The sequence below is a fragment of the Acomys russatus genome, chromosome 1 (assembly GCF_903995435.1).
Source record: "Acomys russatus chromosome 1, mAcoRus1.1, whole genome shotgun sequence".
In the NCBI taxonomy this organism is placed as follows: Eukaryota; Metazoa; Chordata; class Mammalia; order Rodentia; family Muridae; genus Acomys; species Acomys russatus.
The window spans coordinates 21,787,392-21,808,287 of NC_067137.1; the positions used below are offsets into that span (position 1 = coordinate 21,787,392).

Here is a 20,896-nt window from a genome sequence, read left to right on the forward strand (position 1 = left end):
CAACAAACAGTGCTGAGAAAACTGGATGTCCACATAAAGATCGAAACTTGATCCTTCTCTCATCCCCTGCACACAAATCAATTCAAAGTGGATCAAAGATCTTAACGCTAAGCCTGAAACATTGAGACTGGTAGAAGAAAAAGAGTAAAGAGTGCACTTCAGGATACGGGCTGCGGTGAGGACTTTCTGACAGGACCCCAAGTGTCAAGGAACTAGAGCCAACAATCAACAAGTGGGACTTCATGAAGCAAAAGTTTCTCTATCACAAAGTAAACTGTTAATTCAGTGTAGAGGCAGTCCACAGAATGGCTAAGGTAGGTAGGTAGAAAGGAAGACAGACAGACAGACAGACAGACAGACAGACAGACAGAGATATCCCATAACATCGTTGCCAATTAATTAATTACAGACCAACCAGTGTCTAGAATATACAAAGAACCAAAAACACTAAACATGAAGAAAACAACCAGCTCTATTAAAAAGTAAGCAGTGGAACTGAACTAAGATTTCTCAGAAGAAATGCAAATGGCTAAGAAAGATTTTGAATGTATTTACCATCCATTCTTTGCCATCGGGTAAATGCAAATTAAAACTACTTTGAGGGGCTGGAGAGGAGTCTCAGCAGTTAAGAGCACTGGCTGCTCTTCCAGAGGTCCCAGGTTCAATCCCAGAAGCCACATGGTGGCTCACAACAGCCTGTGACTCCAGTTCCAGGGGAGTTGATGCCCTCTTCTACCTCCATGAGCACCAAGCATGCATCTGTGCACAGACACAGACACAGGCACAAGACTCATATAAAAAATAAATATTTAAAATAACTACTTTGAGTTTCATCATTCTTTTTAATATTTTTATTTTTAACATGTTTTATTTTACACACAGGAATGCTTTGCCTGAATGTTTGTCTATGTACAATGCGTACAGAGGCCAGAAGAAGACATCAGGTCCCCATAGGTTGGAGTGACAGTTGTATGTTGCTGCGTAGGTGTCTTGGAATTGAACCCTAGCCCTCTAGAGAACCAGCGCTCTTAACTACTGAGTCACCTCTCCAGCCCCAACTTCATATTTCTTAATGGATAAGATTTGGGGAAAGACGAACCCTTTTGCACTACTGGTGAGAGTGCTAACTGATGTGGCCACTATGAAAATCAGTGTGGCAGGTCCTCAAAAAGCTAGAACTTGATCCATTATATGACCCAGCTATAACTCCTGGGTATGTATGCAAAGGAAATTTATTTCCTGCTACAAAAACATACACATTTACCCATGTTTATTGCTACTACATTCACAAAAGTGAGGATATGAACAGCCAAGGTATCAACCGACTAATAAATAGATAAGAATATGGTACCCACACACAATGGAATTTTATTCATCTGTAAAGAAAAATGAAATTGTGAAATTTGCAGGTAAACTGACGGAACTAAAAAAAACATTACACTAAAGTAACCCAGGCCCATAAAGACAAGTATCACGTGTTCTCATTGATAATGTAGACCCTAGCATTTGTTTACCTTGGAGTGCCTATGAGGCCAAAAAACTAACATGGGACCATTGGTGGGGGCGGGGGAGAATTTTGAGAGAGGCAGGGTTAATAGAGGACGGGTGATGAAGAAGGGTAAATAGAAATAATGAGAGTGAGTTTAAGTGGGGAGAGAGATGGGGAGTAGGTCACAGGAGACGGTGGGACAAGGAATAATTGTTATTGATACTTTAAAAAACCATAGAGAAACCCATCACTTTATAAGTGTCTTGTAATTGGGGCTAGAAAGATGGCTTGGTGCTCCTTGTTCTGTTGTGAGGACTGGAGTTTGGATCCTAGCACCCATGTCTGGCAGCTCACAAATGCCTCCAACTCCAATAGATCTGACATCTTCTGGTCTCTACTAGTGTACACACATGCACATGCGTGCACATGCGCGCGTGCACACACACACACACACACACACACACACACACACACACACACAATAAATCTTAAAAAACAAAAGGAGTTTATTTGAAGTTACGATTATGTTCCTACAAGAAGCACAGGTTGACAAATAAAAGGCCCAGTGCCAGGTATTTGATACCTCCCCTCAAGCTGCTGGCCAGGGGTGTCCTAGAAACCCCCAAAGCTGTAACAGCTATTGCTCTTTGCTCTTTGTAAGACCCTACTGCTGAAGATACCACACAATTTAGTCACAAGACATAGAGAAATAAAGTTGTTTTTAAGTAGAAACTTTCTTCCTATATAGGAAGGTGCTATGTGAGCTGCTGGGAAGAAAAGTCAGCCAGAGTCTTAGCTATCCATGAACCCTATGGTCACAGTAAGGACCAGTATGGCAAAATAGCCCCATTGGAGCAATCGTGGCGCGAATATTCTGGGAGTAACCAGCTGCTTTCTGCTTGGATTAAAGGCCCATTATTCCACGGGAGGAAACACATGCCTGGTACTGTAAATCTGGCTCATGTACAGGAAACCCATACTCCACAAAGTCAACCTAATACTATTATTTTGCTAACTGGACATAACTGCCCTCTCTTCCTATGTCCACAAATCAACGCAGCTCTCAGACTACATCAAAGAAGTGTCTTTGTGTGGTGGTCACTGTTAGCACAGATACAGCTGGTCAAAGTGAAGAGAATACGTGCCTGTGGAAAGTCCAGCCACAAATGCAACATCTGTATCCTACCCCCCTTACCTCAAGGTTCAGGGGCTACTGTGGAAAAGGGGCCAGAAAAAAAATGTCAAGCCCAAAGTTAAAAAGGACTAGAGTGAAACAGTATCTACTGAACATGGCAGAACTGATGCACCCAGGAACTTACCACAGCTGTGGTCGCCTGCATCAGACCTGCATAAGATCAAGCCACCAACCATTTCCAGCATGGAGGGGGAAGGCGATCACCTGCCACTATCTTCTACCCCAGCTGGAAATGAGGAACTACCAGCAGTTAATGGCTTCTCAGGAGAGGGAGTTTTCTTTAAGGCTGTGGCCCATTGTAAGTACATCATATTCCAGAGAATGCTCCCACACTTACAAGTTTACAGGAATATAAATTAGACTTAGTAGATTTTTTAAAAAATATGAAGTTGGAAAAGGGAGTGTGGGATGAATCTAGAACGAATAACAGATGAATATAATCAAAGTACACTTGTGTACACGTGACGTTCGCATATTGTATTTTTAAGAAGTATCTCTCTAAAGGGGTACCCGTGCCAATCTGTTTACATATCCTGTACAGTTCAATCTCCTGTAACTTCTATAGGAAGCATGTAATTGTTACTACCTGCTCCTCGTGTCTGCAGTTCACATGTGCACATGGGACCTGCTGCTGTGCTCATGCCAGGGGCCAACGCTCTTTCTCTCCCTCAGCTCTCTGTACCCTCCTCCTGCTCACCAGCCTCCACCCTGGTCCTGCTGCCCTTCGTCTTCAGAATCCTTTCTGTCCTGGCTGTCTCTTCTGCCTAAAAGCCCTTCAATACCGTCAATAAGCTGGAACCTAAAATTACTGTCCTTAATCTCTCAGCTATCTGAGCAGTGCAACCAATTTCAAACTCCAAATCGATGATGGACTTGAGTAATATAATCTACTAGGGGAAGCCAGAGCATTAAAGAAATAATAATAATAATTCTAAGAGATTGCCTTAAGCAAACAGGCCTTCTATTTCTTTCACGCATGGCTGAGCATGTTAAATCAGATCTGATTAATTTAGTAGCCAGGAGTTCAAAATCAACCCCCTCACTCAATGAAAACACAATGTGAACTGCCCCCAGCTTCTATTAGCTGCCATACTAACCTCTTAGAAGAGAAAACACACACGGTGTGCTACTTTTAGCCACTTGTTACATTTTTTAATTGAGCTTTTAAAGGAGGGAGGAAGAATTCAGCACATCCATCACACCTTCTTTCTTACGTGCCAGCATTCTATCGAGCAGGGTGTAAGATACAAAACTCCATTTTTCTTCCTTCACAGAATCTTGGCATGCTCACCTTGAAAGGCAGCTTTCTAAGTCTTCTTAATACTCACTTGGCAAAAGCATTTCTCCTGTTAATCTCTTTTTGGGAAGAAGCAGAAGTTGTGCTGAAACTTCTCCTAAAACCTAAATGTGAGAGTGCAGGTTAGAAGAGGAAAATACATCATATGTCTTCAGCTTTTACAATGAGTTGTTTTTAATTACTTCTACAGTGTTCTATGACACCAAGAGGGTTTTTTTTTGAGGGGGAAGGGGCGGTTCTCCTGGAAAAAAACCTGCTATGTAGCATCTTCTAAGATAAGCTCAGGAAGTAAACAACTCATAACCCTCAGGAAGTCCCTGAAACTGAGCAGATACTGAGCATATATAGGCAAAAGAGACAGAGAACAGACCGGCTGCCTCAAAGCCAGTCTGACTGAAAGATACTCAGACCACCCGAGCTGCCTGAAAGAGACACACTCCAGCCCATTGAGCTGCCTGTCTGTCACTCATGCTGAGGTGAGCTTTTGGTGATGCAACTGTCCTTGAGTCACTTCTGCTCCTGTAAATAACCTTTCATCCATATTCCTGTAAGTGGCCTCAATAAAGCACAGTGGTTCCCCAAGTTGGACTTTGGTGAATCTTTACTTTGGTCCCTTGTTGGATCCTACATGGGGTAAGTAAACATCATTTCACATATCCACAGGAACAGTATCACACAATGAAAAGAAAGTAAGTGCATATTCAGGACTTAACTGTAGTTGAGATTTCTAGACAATTTCTCATCTGTGCCTTTTTGATCAAGCTCTGCTCACACAGAGATAAGTAATGACCACGACATTACTTTCAGAGATGTTTCCTATAAGATTTCTTGAAAACCAAGTAACACACTGATAAAGTGGATTCTGTAAATGGTACTACAACTTTGATAATCATATGAAAAAGGATGTTTATTTTTTAACTGTCATTAAAAATATTTCAGGACCAGAACACTCGACAATAAACTTGAAAGCTCCTCAGTGTGCCCTCCCCACACACAAGAGTTCAAAGATTAAGAGACGTCTCAAAAGATAGAAAAAGAAAAAAATGGATTTCTAATTCCAGCAAACCAGAAGTACTGAACAAAAAAAATCTATTGATTAAAATAACTATAATTTTAAGCAACTGTAATTTTATAGAATGTACTGTTGGGCTGACTCAATATCATATTCTCTCTGTCTCTGTTTCTCTCTGAGTGTGTGTGTGTGTGTGTGTGTGAGTGTGTGTGTGTGTGTGTGTGTAGAGGACACACTCCCAACCCTCCCAAAGTACAACTTCAAAGAGGGCAAAACATGGAGGAGGAGGAGGAGGAGGAGGAGGAGGAGGAGGAGGAGGAGGAGGAGGAGGAGGAGGAGGAAGAAGAAGAAGAAGAAGAAGAAGAAGAAGAAGAAGAAGAAGAAGAAGAAGAAGAAGACGACGACGACAAGAGAGGCTGCCAGGCGCCCACTGTGCAATCTTATCTTGTACTACAGAGCTCAATCCTTGGATACTGGACTCCTGATTGGCTACACATGACATGGGGAAAGAAGCAGCAAAGGCCTGGTATGTTGGAGGATCCCATCAAAGACTCCTAGTAAAGGAGTTCATGCTCAATGTAACTTGGGGCAAGAAACCAAATGAAACAATGGCTTTCTTATCAGCACAAGGCTGCAATTACTGCTCTAAGACTTTGTGGCCATGAGCAAATTCATGCTATCCATGTCATATAAAAAAAAAAAGAAAGAGAGAAAACCACTGCAGAGAATGTAAGCTAAAGTAGTTCTGGGTGGCAGTGCTGATAGGCAAATAGCAGAAGTCAATAGATCTGAAGGTATAAAGAACTGCCATCAATCAAATTCTGATTAAGCAAGCATTTCACAGTAATAAATTACAGAGTCACAAGGAGAGGAAACACCACAAATCAGGCTCAACAGACACAGAATGAGGAATTAAGACTCAGCAAAACTTCAGATATTAAACTAGTTAACACAAATAGATGATACTTAAGATGTTAAGGATATGAAAGAAGAGCTTGAGAATATAGGAGAAAATGAGCAGTAACAAGATGTGCAGAAAGAAAAGCAGCTACTTTATTACTAATGTGGTGGCTAGCCTAAGCAGTAAAACAGAGGCAGTTAAAGAGAGAGCAGGTGATGGATAACACTAAAGGAACCACAATGTGCTCAGAGGACAAGCTGCGGCAGAAACAGGATTTGGTCAGACGCTGATCTCCAGGTCTAGGAAGACCCAGAATGTCAAACAGGACTAACAAAAAGAAATTTCCGCCTGCATATATCCTAGTAAAACTGCACAACACAAAGGAATGAGATCTTCAAAGACTCCAAGACTAACAAAAAGGCAAGGCAGATCACCGACAGCAAGGACTGGTCAGATGCCTGGCTTCTCACCAATGACAGCAGCCAGAGCATCCATGCGCAGGGAGAAAATCCCAAAACCTACACCCAGTAAGGACGTCACTGGAAAAGACAAACTGAGTGTACTCGGGCCAGAACAGGGTTATCCTAAGAGGAAGTTGTGAAGATAGATGGGTAGATGTGGAAGTGAAATAAACTATTATAGAAAAAATAAAAAGACGATGCCTAATTTACAGGAGTGATAAAATAGAAACAAGACAGCTTAGTTTCTAAGGATTCAACATCTAGGAAGAGGGTAAGAATGATTGACTTTTAGCTATATGAAGTACATACATTAAATGGTGTACAGTAATTACTAAGAAGCATATCCCCGGGCTGGAGAGATGGCTCAGAGGTTAAGAGCACTGGCTCCTCTTCCAAAGGCCCTGAGTTCAATTCCCAGCAACCACATGGTGGCTCACAACCAACTATACTGAGATCTGGTGCCCTCTTCTGGCCTGCAGATGAAACACTGTATACATAATAAATAAATTAAAAAAAAATTCACAGCTTAGCTTGTGCACCGTGGGAAGGTAAACAGAGCGCCAAGGGGAAGGATGGGAACACAGCCAGAATGAAGTCAAGAAGGAAGCCCCAGCTGGGCATGGTGGTTCACACCTCTGACCCCAGTACCAGGAGGCAGGGGCAGAGAGATCTCTGTGAGCTCAAGGTCAGCCTGGCCTAATTATGAATTCTAAGTCAGCCAGAGCTGCATAGAGCTGCTGCATCAAACAACAAAACAAAACACAAAAGAACCACCATTTATGACTTATTTTATTTATTTACTTATTTTGGTTTTTTTTGAAACAGGGTCTTTCTGTGTAGGCTTGGCTGTCCTGAACTCTCTCTGTAGACAAGGCTGGCCTTGAACTCACAGAGATCCACAAGCCTCTGCCTCCCTGAGTGCTGGGATTAAAGGCATGTGCCACCACCACCCGGCTTACGACTTATTTTAAAACCCATGATTTATAATATACAAAAACCAAAATGGATTGGGGACTGGGGGGATGGCTCAGTGGTTACAGTGCTTGCTGTGCAATCATGAGGACTGGAGTTCAGATCCCAGCACCCACATGACAAACCATGCGTCCAATAAACACCTGAGACGGCAGCTCTGAAGAACACAGCTTCTTCTGACCTCTGTGGCACCCAGAGCCCCCCCCCCCACATGCCCATCCACTCTCAAAGACACATACATACAAATAAATATTTTAAATGGAATTGGAAGTAAATAAAAGCATAAAGAACATTGCTAATATATCAGTAGTAGCAACAAATGGAACTCTCTTAGAGTAAAAGAAAAAGACCGTCAGATTTTTTTTTCTAAGTAAAATTCTAGTATATTCTATTTAGGAAAATACTCTAAAAGTAAATCAAAAGAAAAAATGCATTAGAGAAATACTTAACAAAAGGGATGGTAAAAGGAATACAAGAATTTCTATAAAAGCAACACCAAGCAGAGCCTGATAGTGCATCTCTGCAACTCCAGCACTCAGAAGGCTAAAAAAGAGGCTAGCCTGGGCTACATAGTGATACTCTGTAGGGAGAGGAGCGTGAGGTCAGGAAAAGATACAAAAGAGAACAAAAAAGGGAAGAGAAAGAAAGTTTATTATATTAAATATACAAAAATATTAAATAATAAATAAAAACCTAACAAAACATCTACAAAATTTATATTAGGAGAGCTACAACATTCTGATGAGGACAGAGAAAGCACACAGCAGCAGTCCTCCCCTCCACATGGGGTGTGCTCCTCGGACTCCCATGGACGCTGTGGACGTACAGTACTAGACCCAGTGACTTTTCTTACGAGCATCTCAACAGTAAACAATCTTCTCTTAGAAGAATACACTGGCAGTTTCTCCCTGTAATATTCAAATTGCCAGTAACACTACTCTTAGCATCTATTACTAAGTAGTATAGGGTTTAACACAAACACGACCTGGACAGTCCATCTGTAACCAGAGAGTTATGAACTGACCAACAGGAAAGTAGCACACCAGCGGTGGATGCTGAGCAAAAGGACAACTCATGCCCTGGGCCGGATAGTACAACACTTTACCACGCCATTCAGAATAATATGAAACTTAAAACCTATGAGTTATTTATTTATGGAACTTGCCATTTAAAATTCTCAGATGATGACTGAAAGCAAGTAATCAATTTCACAGACAACAAAAGGAGAGAGTCCATGTTCACAGACAGAACAGTAGTAACACAGATCTTCCCAACTTGTTACTATGTGGAGTCCAACAAAATGATCATGTGGAGAGAAACCCAGAGTAAGCAACACAATACCAATGGAGAAAAAGTCAGAGGACACACATACACAGAGGTACACACACATACACAGGCACACACACACATACACACAGACATGCACACACACAGACACACAGACACGCACACATAGGCACACACACAGACACACATACACAGGCATACACACACACAGGCACATACAAATACACACAGACACGCACACACACATACACAGGCAAACACACAGGCATACACACACACAAGCACACACACACATACACACAGACATGCACATAACACACACAGGCACACACACACACAAACACGCACACGCACATACACACAAACATGCACATACATACACACAGGCACACGCACACACACACAGCACACAAAGCAGGGGGAGACGACACAGACACAATGGAGACAACCACTGTGAGAACGAGAAAGTGCCAGAGGAACAAAGTCACATGGCAACCTGTCCTCTGGTGAACGGTGACGCTCAACAGTCACAAGGTGTACCGCAACAAATAGTCAAGGATAGTCACTGTATTAATAACTTTCATAAATAGTTATCCACAGATGGAAAAGAAAAGCAAACTCAATCCTTATCACACACAAAATCAATTCTGAGTAAACTGACAAATGTGAAACACAAAACTTTAAATAATAATAATTGAAAAAAAACTTCAGGAAAAAGTAATATGGTTTCTGTCTCTGGGGAAAATTTCTTAAGATAAAAAATAAAAGCCATGAAATGTTTTATCAACTACATAAAAATTAAAGAAGTTGGGTGCTGGAAAGATTGCTCAGTGGTTAAGAGCACTGGCTGTTCTTCCAGAGGACCCAGGTTCAATTCCCAGCTCCCACATGGCAGCTCACAACTATCTGTAACTCCTGTTCCAGGGATCTGACACCCCCATACAGACACTGTGCATAAGATCAAGATAAATAAAAAACAATCCTTTAAAAAATTAAAGAAATCTTCTCACCCAAAGATGTCAGGAAAAGGAAGGTGTACCATCAGCTGATACATATTAGTAACATAAAAAATCAATGAGAGACAAAGAAACCTACAAGTTAGCAGGATAAGAAGCAAATCACCCAAAAGAAAAGCACATGAAAGGCTTAAACAGGAAAAAAAAAATGCAGGTGTCCCACAAACTAAAAACTGAAAGGACCAACTGCTTTCATGTCAACTATTTAAAATCTGAAAATATGCAAATTAAAGTCACAATGAAATACTGTTTAGATCTAGCAGAGTAGCAACTATTTGCATGCGAAACAGGACGGCAGTTGCCAAGGTTGGGAGGAACAGGGCCTAGTCAGTGGCTGAGGGGAGCAGACAGTACAAATGCCTGGCATTCCCTAGGGAGAGCACGGGTAAGGTGGCCATGCCTACCAACCCCAGGGCACCCTCTACACACGGGCACAGCAGCCTGTAATAACAAAAGACAGGACACAGCGACCATGGCCAGCAGCTACAGAGCCAGTCACACACCCCACCGAAGTGCTAGAAGACAGCATAGCAGGCAATGGAGACAGAGCACTGCACTGATACAGCTGCGGGTGGTAGAAAAGATCAAGGAAACCAAAGGAATTATGAATAGGAAATTCAAGGCTCACAGCCTTAGGATGGGATATGCAAAAGGGAGGCGGAGGAGAGGGAAGTGGTGCTCAGGGTTTCCAGAACACAGCTGGGACACGGGAAACAGATCTGTTCCAAGCTTGCACTGTACAGATGCAGCCCAAACACTGTGGTGTAAAGGTATTGGTACAGGCAGTTAACAGTAAAAATATATTTCAATGAGAGGTAGCGAAGAAATACTTTAAGCTGAATTAAAAAAAAAAAAAAAACATAATCTTACCAGGATAAGAATGATTCTGTTTATTTGAAGATATTTCTGTAAGCGTATCCAGGGAATCTGACAGCCTGTGAATAGAACAGAGCACACTGTGTTAGGTGTGGCCGGTCTCCTGGGTGAGGTGGACTCTTGACTGATTGATGCTTTCACATCAACTGCTATTTGTTATCCCATTCACTCACTCAACAAGCATTTATTGGGCAGCCAGGTGAGCCAGGAAAGAGCTTTACGCTAGCATGGGAGACGGGCAATACGCAGATGGAGTGGATCCTCACTGCCAAGGACAAGTAACCTGAAAATTTTATTCACTTGAAACAGGGACCTGAATTCAGACATTTATTTGTTTGGTGGCTTTTATGGAGCTTGGAATTGAACCCTGGGCCTTGGCACACGATGGGCAAGTATCCTGCCACCGTGCTATTCCACTGCCCTGTTACTGTTATTATTTGTGGTGGTTGTTGTTATTGTTGTTGTTTTCCAGTGCTGGGAACTGGATCCGTGGGAACCTCTGACTTTGCTTTGGGAGGTAAAACTTCAGCTTTGCTTCAAAGGTAAAACTAAAAAATATGGAGATACACTTATTTTACACCAAGTTTAACAAGTATAAGATTAAAATGATAAAAAAAATATCACTAATGATATTGTCAAAAAGAGACTGGCTGAATTTGTGTTTGTGCATAATGGCTTTGGATAACATCAGCGAATGCTCTGTAAAGCAATGTAGTCCAAGACTCTCCACGCCTGACTCTACCCACCAACTGCAAAGGTCACCTTCCCAGTGAGTTTCCTGTTTCTCCTCATTTTTTGATATTCAAATCATTATTTTTAAAAAGCCGGGTCCTGAAAGCCTTATTTTCTTTCAACTGTTTACTGACCTAGATCTACAAGACCTTCATCTGCCAATCACTCCTCCCAACACACATTATACCCATCAAAAAAGCCTGAAACTCCCGCAGTGTGTTCAGTTGCACCCACAGTTCACACTGCACATGACAGTTGAGTAGGGGCTGACAGACACAGCCTATAACCTGCTGAGCACCAGGTCCTGGGATGGAGAGGTGATGGACAGCTGAGAAGAACCTGCTTCTAGAAGTGATAGCTCATTAGAAATAAGTGCCAACAGCAACGACACAAAAACAAGAATACAGTGTTTACGAGGACCAGTTAGGCAGTGAGTGGGTTTCCTTAGATTGTCTTTAGAGAATATTCACTGATGTTATTAGCCGAGACAATTTACTAAATGAAAATTGTGTAATGACAGATAGATCAGGAAAGCTATTCAGACAGAGGAAGTCATGTGGGCAGATCCTGGGACAAGCACACATTTTAAAAATGCGACGGGGAGACATAAGAAGCCAGCTATGATCCTGAGGTGAAGCACTAGGGGTCAGAGGGTGACTGGTCACCTAGACAGTCTCCAGCAGTCCCCAAGTTACAGCCTTCATGTCCTGAAGACCAGAGGGGCCTTAAAGAGCTCCAAACTGGATTGCATTGGAAACGCCTTGAAACCAAAGACCATGTCTGTTTTGTTTGCCCACAGAATGCCTAGCACAGCACAAAGCGCTTAATAGTATTTGATGGTGATGAATGAGACAATCAGAAGATGACAGGAAGACAGCTGGATGGAGACAGCGGTTCATTTCAACAGAGGCCCTTTTCCTTTAAGAAGTGGGGGTTGCTTTCAAATGCACTACCTTGGAGAAGACCAAACAGAAGGCCAACATGTGCTCTGCAAACACAGCAATGAAAATAAGAAACCACAGGAAAGATGTGGCTTTACAAATAAAGGCAGAGAAAGGCTGCTGTGGCACAAAAAGCACAGAACTGGGAATCATAGCCGACAGCTAACTGCTGTCCCTAAAACATGCCAACTCCTGCACTCTGGGGGACTGAACATGGAGCAAACCCCCAGTCCTTGTGACTAGGAGACAAATCAAACTAGTAATGTGTCAATCATCTGTCAGACATGAGTCTAGAGGAGACTTACAGAAGCCCCAATAACCATTACAAGTCTATGTGGAAGAGCTCCAGACAGCTGGGGGTTCAAATCCCCACTGCAGAGCACAGGTGGCATTAGCTATCTGGGCCTGACGCTCTTCCTCTGTGAAATGGGGGATGTGCTCCCATGGGGTGCCCAGTTCTGTGAGGTGCTATCAGCTAAACTCATGGGCTTCCGAACAACAGTAAAATAACCAAGCCAGGCTGTGTTCAGTTCTTCCATCACCCAGCGATGTGATTCCAGATCTGCCACTTTTTCTCTGGGAAACTCTTTTCCCACCTGTAGGATGAGAATAAGCCTAACAGCTCATGGCTCCCTGGGTCTGCTGAGGACAATGACATATGCCACTCAGGTGCTCAGTATAGAGCCTACCATTAAGTACTCAATAAAAGTTGATCATACTTGGGGCTATTTTCCAACTCACCCTGCCAGGTATTTATTAGACTCAAATAAAACAACACTTAAAGGAAGACACCTTAAGAGCAATAAAGCACTGTGTGCTCAAGGCCTTATTGCTGTAAAGAACAACGCAATAAGTACATTGTAAATGAAGAAAATTAACACCAAAGGGATATGTAAGTTTCAAGAAAAAAAAAAGGAAGAAATATGATTTAAAAAAAACAAACTTCAATGGGCCCAGAAACCATCAGCACCCAGCTACAGGGCGCCAGTAAAGACTCAGACCTCCACCATGGTTTTAGTCTCACGCTTACAAGCACATATGCTGTATTTTGCTCAGAGATTACAACCCCTTTTTCCAGCCCCTGAAAAACAGACGGAGCCAGCTTCTCCCAGCTCCACATTCCATCAGAATTTCATGAGGGCCTGTGCTTTTAAAAACCAGAGTGAGGTGGGACACAAGTACAAGGCCTTACCAAGAAACACTCTGGAGGTCTGTTACATACAAATCCCTGGGACTTCACTTCCCCGGGACAGCTACTGCCTGTCTATTTTTGAAAACTAAGGAAATCAGAGAAAAAGCCATTTTGGTTCCATTAGGTTTGTAGGAGAATGAATGGGTGCCTGCTGGCAGGAAATTTAATGTAGTTAGGATGTGACTGAAGCAATCAGGGAGCATTTTTACTTTTGTTTGCATGATGGATTAAGCTTGCTCCTCGCACTGTTCTTAGCTGCAAACGCCACTTCTAATAGCCTACACACACTCCTAGGGTTTGCAAATGAGAGAGAAAGGAGGTTTTTTAAATTGCAAATCCTCAGCAAGGCAAATTTAGCTTCCCATTAGCCTTCCCTCAGAGGAAGGTGGCCCGTTAACCCATTGAAGGGATGCACACGCTCATCTTCCAGATCAACAGGGCGCCGAGTGCCATGGGGAGCAGCAGTGTTCGTGTGAACAGATGCACACTCCCAGTTTCTTCTTACCTCTGCACCCTGGATGGGGGGGCAAATATTCCATATCGCGGAGAACAACTAAAATACTGCACACCTCCAACTGAACCGTCATTCTTCCCGTGGGGCTTCTCCAGCTCTATGCCGTACCAGTGCCCTAGAACATGAATATTGCATCCTTAAGAGCGTCTGCGCTTCATTCACAACCGTTATGCGCTAATATGAACGCAGAGTCTAGAAGGCTCAGTGTTTTCACAAATGGCCGAGATGATGGAAGATCATCATGATCATTAAGCCTTCAAATGATAAAATTAAAAAATAAAACATGAAAATTTGAAAAGTGGGAGAGACGTTTCAGTGGCGTAATTGCAGAGCAGTACATTAAGGGAGAAAAATAAAACGCACCAACTCAGATTTGCAGAGAATTAGCCATTATGCAAGGAGAGCGCCACCAAGATATATCTTAAGACTACAATGCAAAAGAGGCCGTCCTTGACTCTAATGTAGCCTGTTTCAGTAAGAGCAGCACGGAGTGATACTAAGAGCCATAAATCCTAATATGGACTGCGCTCCTCACTTCGCCCTCCCAACGGTAGAACACCACAAACACTCGTTAAATTATTAAACAAGGGCAGAGATGGCACGGAAGACACTGGGCAGCACAGGGATGCTGCTCCATCTTCTAACCAAATGAAAAGACCCAGGCTCACTAATAGAAAAACCTGTCTGAGAGGCAGTAGCTGCAGGCTCGCTGTGAGGAAGGCGAGTATCTGGAGACGCTCCAACGGAAGCAACAAGGCTGCACTTGCAGTTGTATGAGCTCAGTGGACATATTCCTAAAGCGGGGACTCCTGGGGTTTCAGTGACCAGCTAACCAGGCCTCACGGCTCATGCGCTTGTGGTCTGAGCAGACAGCACAGGAGCGACCGTTCCATCTTTTATGATCAATAGCAAGTAAAGAATGAGGAGTGACTACCGACCAACTTACCACAAATTAGGAACTACGAAACATTCCTTCTTTCAGATTACTAGCTCAGAGTCAGCTTTAATTATAGGAACCTTAAAAGCCAACTCAGAGTAAGTTCTCGTTTTGTTTTGGGGTTTTTGTTTTGATGTTTTGTTTGTGTTATGTTACACCTGGCCCCATTCTGGATACTGAGATTGGAGCTGGAAAGACTCAAGTGCAGCTAGTGTGGCTTATATTTGAGTGGCCCTACTATGTCACATAAGCAGTGTGCACAGCCCCTTGTCCAACTACACTAATTCTTTGAAAACAGACTATTAGTTTTCTGACTCGCCTAAACCAGGTAAGCCTGGTTAGAATTATATCTGAGTACCAGAGTTAGGTTTTCCAGGCCTCACTACCTTCTGTCTTTGATACAACTTTCCACATATTTTTTTTTAATTAAAAGTCCCATTCCAAGTGGCTACACTTCTGCTATGTTTATTATATAACTCTTGAAAATGTGTGACAGACAGCAAATATATATATATACACATACACACACAGTATATATATATATACATACATATATATATACAAATATATATATATATTTTCTGCCACTGTGGTTGTGGAAACTGCCTAGCAATGAGCTATGTTTAAGTACACACTACGAGTGTGAGACATAAGAGAGGCCTGAGGGAGGCTTGGATTCTAAAGTAGTTCAAATAACTAAAAGTGGCATTAATCAAGGAAGAGCATGTTGGGAGACGGTTTGCCACCACTCTCATGCTTCTGACTCACACACAGCAGTGGACATCCCTGCTAAACAAGCGGGGTCTCCTCAAATGCCAGTGGCAGCCAAGCTGAACCACAAGCTCAGAGCAAAGGAGCCTAAAGCCTTGATGGTTCTGGCACATCTTTTATGACACGGGCTCTTGGGTGTACAGGTGTGGCCTGGCCCTCTCTGCCCTAGCCTGTGGGACCAGGGCAGGAAGATGCTGGTCCTCTGCCTCCTGCTATTATTGTGAATACTATAGCCCTGCCTCCGCCTATGGTCAGTGTCTATGACACTGTGGCAAGCTAATTTCTTGATCTGCAAATAGAGGGAGATCCCAGCTCCTTTGTGGGTCTTGATAGAATGCTACACTACAAAATTTCCTTTTTCAATCAATATTGTAGGTAACTTTTTCCTAAAATGCTACAATGCCACCATGTGTTAATATGGCATATTGCTACTTAAAACACAAAGATATGGTTCCACGCAAGTGGCTTCTAACCTTTGGAAATACAAAGGAAGATAATCTTTGCCTTTTGAAAATATTTACTATTTCTATTCATGTGTATGTATGTGAAACTGTGTGAGTTTATGGGCACCATGTGTACAGGCGTGCATGAAGGCCAGAGGACAACAGACCCCCTAGAATTGTGCTCATGGGTGGTTGTGAGCCACGTGATATAGGGTGCTAGGAACTGAACTCAGGTCTTCTGCAAGAGTACTAAGTGCTCTTAACCACTGAGCCATCTGTCTAGTACCAATCTTTACCTTAGGAAACACTAGATAGATATTTAAGTTCATAGACAGGCATCTTTAGGTCCCAGGGCACACAACAACTTTTATATCTTTGCTTTTCTCAACAAGCAGTCCTATAAGAAGCTCGATAATCCAACGACCTTCTCACCGCCAGGATTATCCAGGAGGGTGGGGAAGGGGGGTTCTCCCGAAATATTTTCCAGTTATTTAGCACAGCTATTTATCTGAAGAGAGTAAACCAGGGAAGTCAGAGCTAATTTTAATATCAGACAAATATCGATCACAATTGGCAAGAACTGTATGAACGCCAGTCAGCTGAAGACAGCTGCATCACTCTCCACACTCTCTCAGCCTCCGCTGCCAGTGAGAAGTTCCCTGTGACTAAATCCTATCTGCTACTGGACTGTTCGGGGGAGTTACCTGGAGCAAAGTTTGTTGTCCCAAAGAACTTAATGGTCCCCACTCTCTGGCCTACCACCAGCACTCTTTCTCCAAGGCGGAGTTCTCCTTCACGACGGATGTTACTTGCTGCAGATGGTGCTGAAGAATGCAAACCTGTTGAAGCGGTGGATGAGGGATATGAAGAAAGAAACAAACAGAGGGAAAACTCAAGAAGCACATTAGTTTTTTATTTTTAAAGCACTCCACGTATCCTAGCTGGGTGTTTCATTTGTCACAGCTATGATCCTTACTCAGCTCAAGGCACTCCAAGCAAACAGGAAGGGTTCCTTGAGAAAACTGCTGCCATGGGTAGCAGCATAAACCTTGTTCCTACAAGAGAATCGGTTCCGCTAAGCCAGCCAGGTACACTCTCTGCTCCAACACAACGCTGTACAGGAAGAACCAGAGCAGAACCAAGCTCCACCTCCTGTCACATTAGCTCACCTCTGATGCTGTGCACGAAAGCAGACACAAGCAACACAGGAAGAACATGCGAAGCTGAGTGGATGTAGCCACAGGGCCAATCCCCAGTCATGGGAAGCACATAGGTGCTGGGTTTACCCAGACTCAGAGTAAGGGATACACAGGAGTGTAGTTCCAGGCGAAGCTGAGCAGCTCAAGCTGGGCAATGCGAAATGTACGACGTTCCCAAGTCTGAACGCCCTTAGCACAGAGGCTCAAACTTGTGTTCAGGTGAGAATGCCTCCCCTCAATGCTTCAGGTTCTGAAGAATTTCAGATTCCAGAGCTTCTGGTTAAAGACGGCCAGACAGCAGATTGTGCAAATATCCTAAAACTCCACGCTGCCCTAATTCCAACCGCTTGTGACCCCAATGGCGGCAGGTACAGAACAGGCAATGTGTGCTGAGCCTGAGTATCCCAACTTGCTTTCTTTCAATTTAATTCAAAATGACCCCTAAAATTCCCACTCCCTGGTATCTGGCCTCTGAGAAATATTATCTCAAAGCTGTTCAAATTCAAAAGGTGGAATCCTGGGTACGTCCTATCGGTGCCAAGTAGGGACTGAACAGCTGCCGTCCAGAAGGCTCTGAGAACTCTAGGGGATGGTCTGGGAGGGATCAGCCCTGGGAAGGGAGACAGGAGCAAACAGGAGCCTGTGAAGGCAGAGGTGCGGAGCCACTGGACCCCTGCAAAGCCCAGACCTAGGGCCACCACAGCTCTGCAGTTTATAGAGTGCTCTTCATAAAAGGTGCAGCCAGGAATAAGGCATGATCTTAGGAGCTTAACCAAGACAAGTGTTGACAGCTCACAGGCGCCACACTCAGACTGACACCCGGAATGCAGGGCCAGGACACCTCAGGCCTGCTCACAGCTCCTGCAGTTCACCAACCGGAGGCAGTGAGCCAAGGTCCAGACTGCAGACATCCTCCCCACCTCCTCACTGTCCCGGACCTTTCTTTCTCACCCTACCTGCTGTCCCTTCCATTCCTTGTCTGGGCTTTGCAGTTCACTCCCCCTCCAATGCAAAAATCTGCAGAGTAAGCCAATTATCTGCTCACTCTATAAAAGTTGAATGAAATGTCTCTAGGGCTCCAAACATGGACACCATACCCACCCTCACAGCCACACACCTCCCACTCTCCGCCTTTCCCCATAAAAGGTGATTTTTTTTTTCAATCCAGTCATCACCTTCATCCTCACTATAATTTAGGTCAACATAATCCTCAAATATACAACAAGGTAAAATAGCAAGTATATAGGTGCACTGGAAATGCCTGTTTCAGGGGAAAGGGGTCATTCTAAACACATATATAAATTCTAAAACCAAGTAAACATCAAAAGTCCAAATACAGGAGTATTCAAAATAAAAATAAAGTAAGAGCAGAGCTGCTAGCCTGGCACGTAGTGCCCTGTTTCTCAGGACTCAGAAGACAAACTGCCCAGCTGTGTGGGACAACTGCTGCACAGAAGCAATTCCAGGCCCAATTTCTGGGCTCCTCACTTCTACGTTACTGTATTAGGGTCACTGGTGAGGGCTTGGGGACAAGGTAAACGCCACCATCTACATGGACTCCGCTGGAGGCCCAGGAGTGTGCTTTTGTGCTATCACACATCTTGAGGAGCAGTGGTCAGGGAGCACACATGGCCCACATCACTGCTGTCTTCCCTCCCTGAGTCAGTCCTGCACAGCTTAAAAATGACTCAGTAAAAGCAGAGTAAAGATGGTTTTCTAAGCATGAAAGGTATGCATAGGAAGAAGGTATGTGAGAGAGAGAGAGCTGAGATGCAAACACTACAGTGAGTACAGCTTCTCAAACCCAAGAGTCCTGGCTGGAGGCTCATGGGAAGCGTGGAGGGAGGAGTGTGTGGCACGGGGTGGAGGGGGTGGGGGGAGGGGAATAGGGGGTGCACAGCATGAGGTTCAGTGTGACTGAAGCAAAGGGGTTAAGTGGCAAAGAACATAGTGTCACCCAATCTGCCTGGGGTGGCAGGAAGAGGGGAAAGGGAGCAAGGAAAGGGAACGTGGGGAGGGGAAGGGGGAAGGGTTCCTTCTACACTGTTAAAAAGAGCAAATCCACTTACAAACAAACCAAGATAAAAAACACCAAGAAAGCCTGGTTGAAAAAGCCATAGATACCAGCACTGGCTCTGGACGGGAGAGAGGGGCTTTTGCTCAAGGTCTTCTTGCTTGTGGTCACCTTCTTTGAGTGGCTCTGCTTGTGGTCCAGCGAGGATGTGGAGGAGGAGCTGCTGATGGACCCAGGCTGGGTAACTATCAGGGGAACAGGAAAGAATCACACTTTAAAGGATTTTTCTAAAAAGCAAAATAAACAAACAAAAAGAAAAAGGACTAATAGGATGTTCTCTGGGCAAATTCTTCTGAAATGTTTCATTTAACTTCCTCAATTGTAGATCAGTGTCAAATTAAACGCCTGGCTTCATCCAAACACATGGCTGTTTACACACAAAACAGATCGCTGTTAACTCAAGCAGAAATGTTTAAGGATTCACAGTAAACTATCTTATACGGGGTGTCACCCTATCAATTAATGGTAACTAATCTAACCCTCCCCTTCCAATACACAATCACATGACCACACAGGCACGCGCACAGGCATGCATACTACTAACATGTCTTAAGGTGACAACGTTTTAGCCTTGAACCATTCTGTAGTCAACCTGAAGGTAAGCAAGCCTGCAGAGGCTCTTCCCTTCTGCACTGTAAACTCCCCTTGTGACTGGTAGTTCTGTACGCATGCATAAGAAACCGATTACAGGAGTCTGTATTTTTAAAGCCCTCCACCAGGTAGTTTTTACTATAGTGATTTTCCTTTCCTAACTTTAACCCAAGTCATATAAGCTGGTTTGCACTGCGTGATCTGAAAGTTCCCACCAGTAAAGGCAGCTTTAAGAAGAGGAAGCAATGGTTGCATTACCATCATTTTCTGCTACAGTTTTCAGTTCTTCGCTGGGAGGCAATGAAAGTGTGGATTCAGAAGCATTCTCCTTTTTTGATGTCATCAATCCTGGTGAATAAACACACACAAAAAAAATGATTTCAGCAAAAGGCAATTTTATTTAATGTTAAGCATGATAATACATTTTTCTTTAAAGAATAAGCGTGTCTTGATATCCAAATCTTTTCCACCTCTTTTGTGGGTTTTTTTGTTTTGAGACAAGGTCTCACCGTGTAGCCTTGACTGTCCTAGAGCTCATGTAGACCAGGCTGGCCTCAAACTCACAGAGATCTGCCTGACTCTGCTTCCTGAGTACTGGGATTAAAGGCATGTGCCACCACTTATCTACTCCTAAGTAAACGATGAATGTATTTTCACAGATAGGGGGAACCAGCGTCTCAATAGTTAGTGAAAAGAAGCTGGATACACTGTTCAGCGGCACAGCAGCAGCCGAGCATGCGCAGGTCCATCTGTGGAGCATGCGCAGTTCCTGCTTAGACACCAGCATTGCAAAGCTGAGGCAAAGAGAAGGACGTGTTCACAGTACATCTAAGAACTCCAGCTTCGGCCCTGCTACAGTTCTCTAAAATATCTAAAACATCGTATCTATAGCTAATAGGCTTGCTCAGAACTTCTGCATCACACCAGAGGGCGTGGCAAACCCGTCCAGGCTGAGATGTGACTGAGTAGGACTTGGAAACAACTTTATTTAAAGAC

The 20,896-nt window shown here is 43.6% G+C and overlaps 1 protein-coding gene across 1 annotated transcript in view; it reads right to left on the reverse strand.

Moving 5' to 3' along the window:
• Clip4 (CAP-Gly domain containing linker protein family member 4) overlaps window positions 1-20,896 on the reverse strand; it is a 66,189-nt gene that overhangs the window by 4,107 nt on the left and 41,186 nt on the right. The window contains exons 10-15 of the mRNA XM_051170000.1: window positions 20,159-20,248; window positions 19,360-19,494; window positions 16,741-16,875; window positions 13,877-14,000; window positions 10,501-10,565; window positions 4,013-4,085 (exon numbers count right to left, since the gene is read on the reverse strand). Coding sequence (XP_051025957.1) covers window positions 4,013-4,085; window positions 10,501-10,565; window positions 13,877-14,000; window positions 16,741-16,875; window positions 19,360-19,494; window positions 20,159-20,248 — 622 coding nt within the window. The remainder of the gene's footprint in view (window positions 1-4,012; window positions 4,086-10,500; window positions 10,566-13,876; window positions 14,001-16,740; window positions 16,876-19,359; window positions 19,495-20,158; window positions 20,249-20,896) is intronic.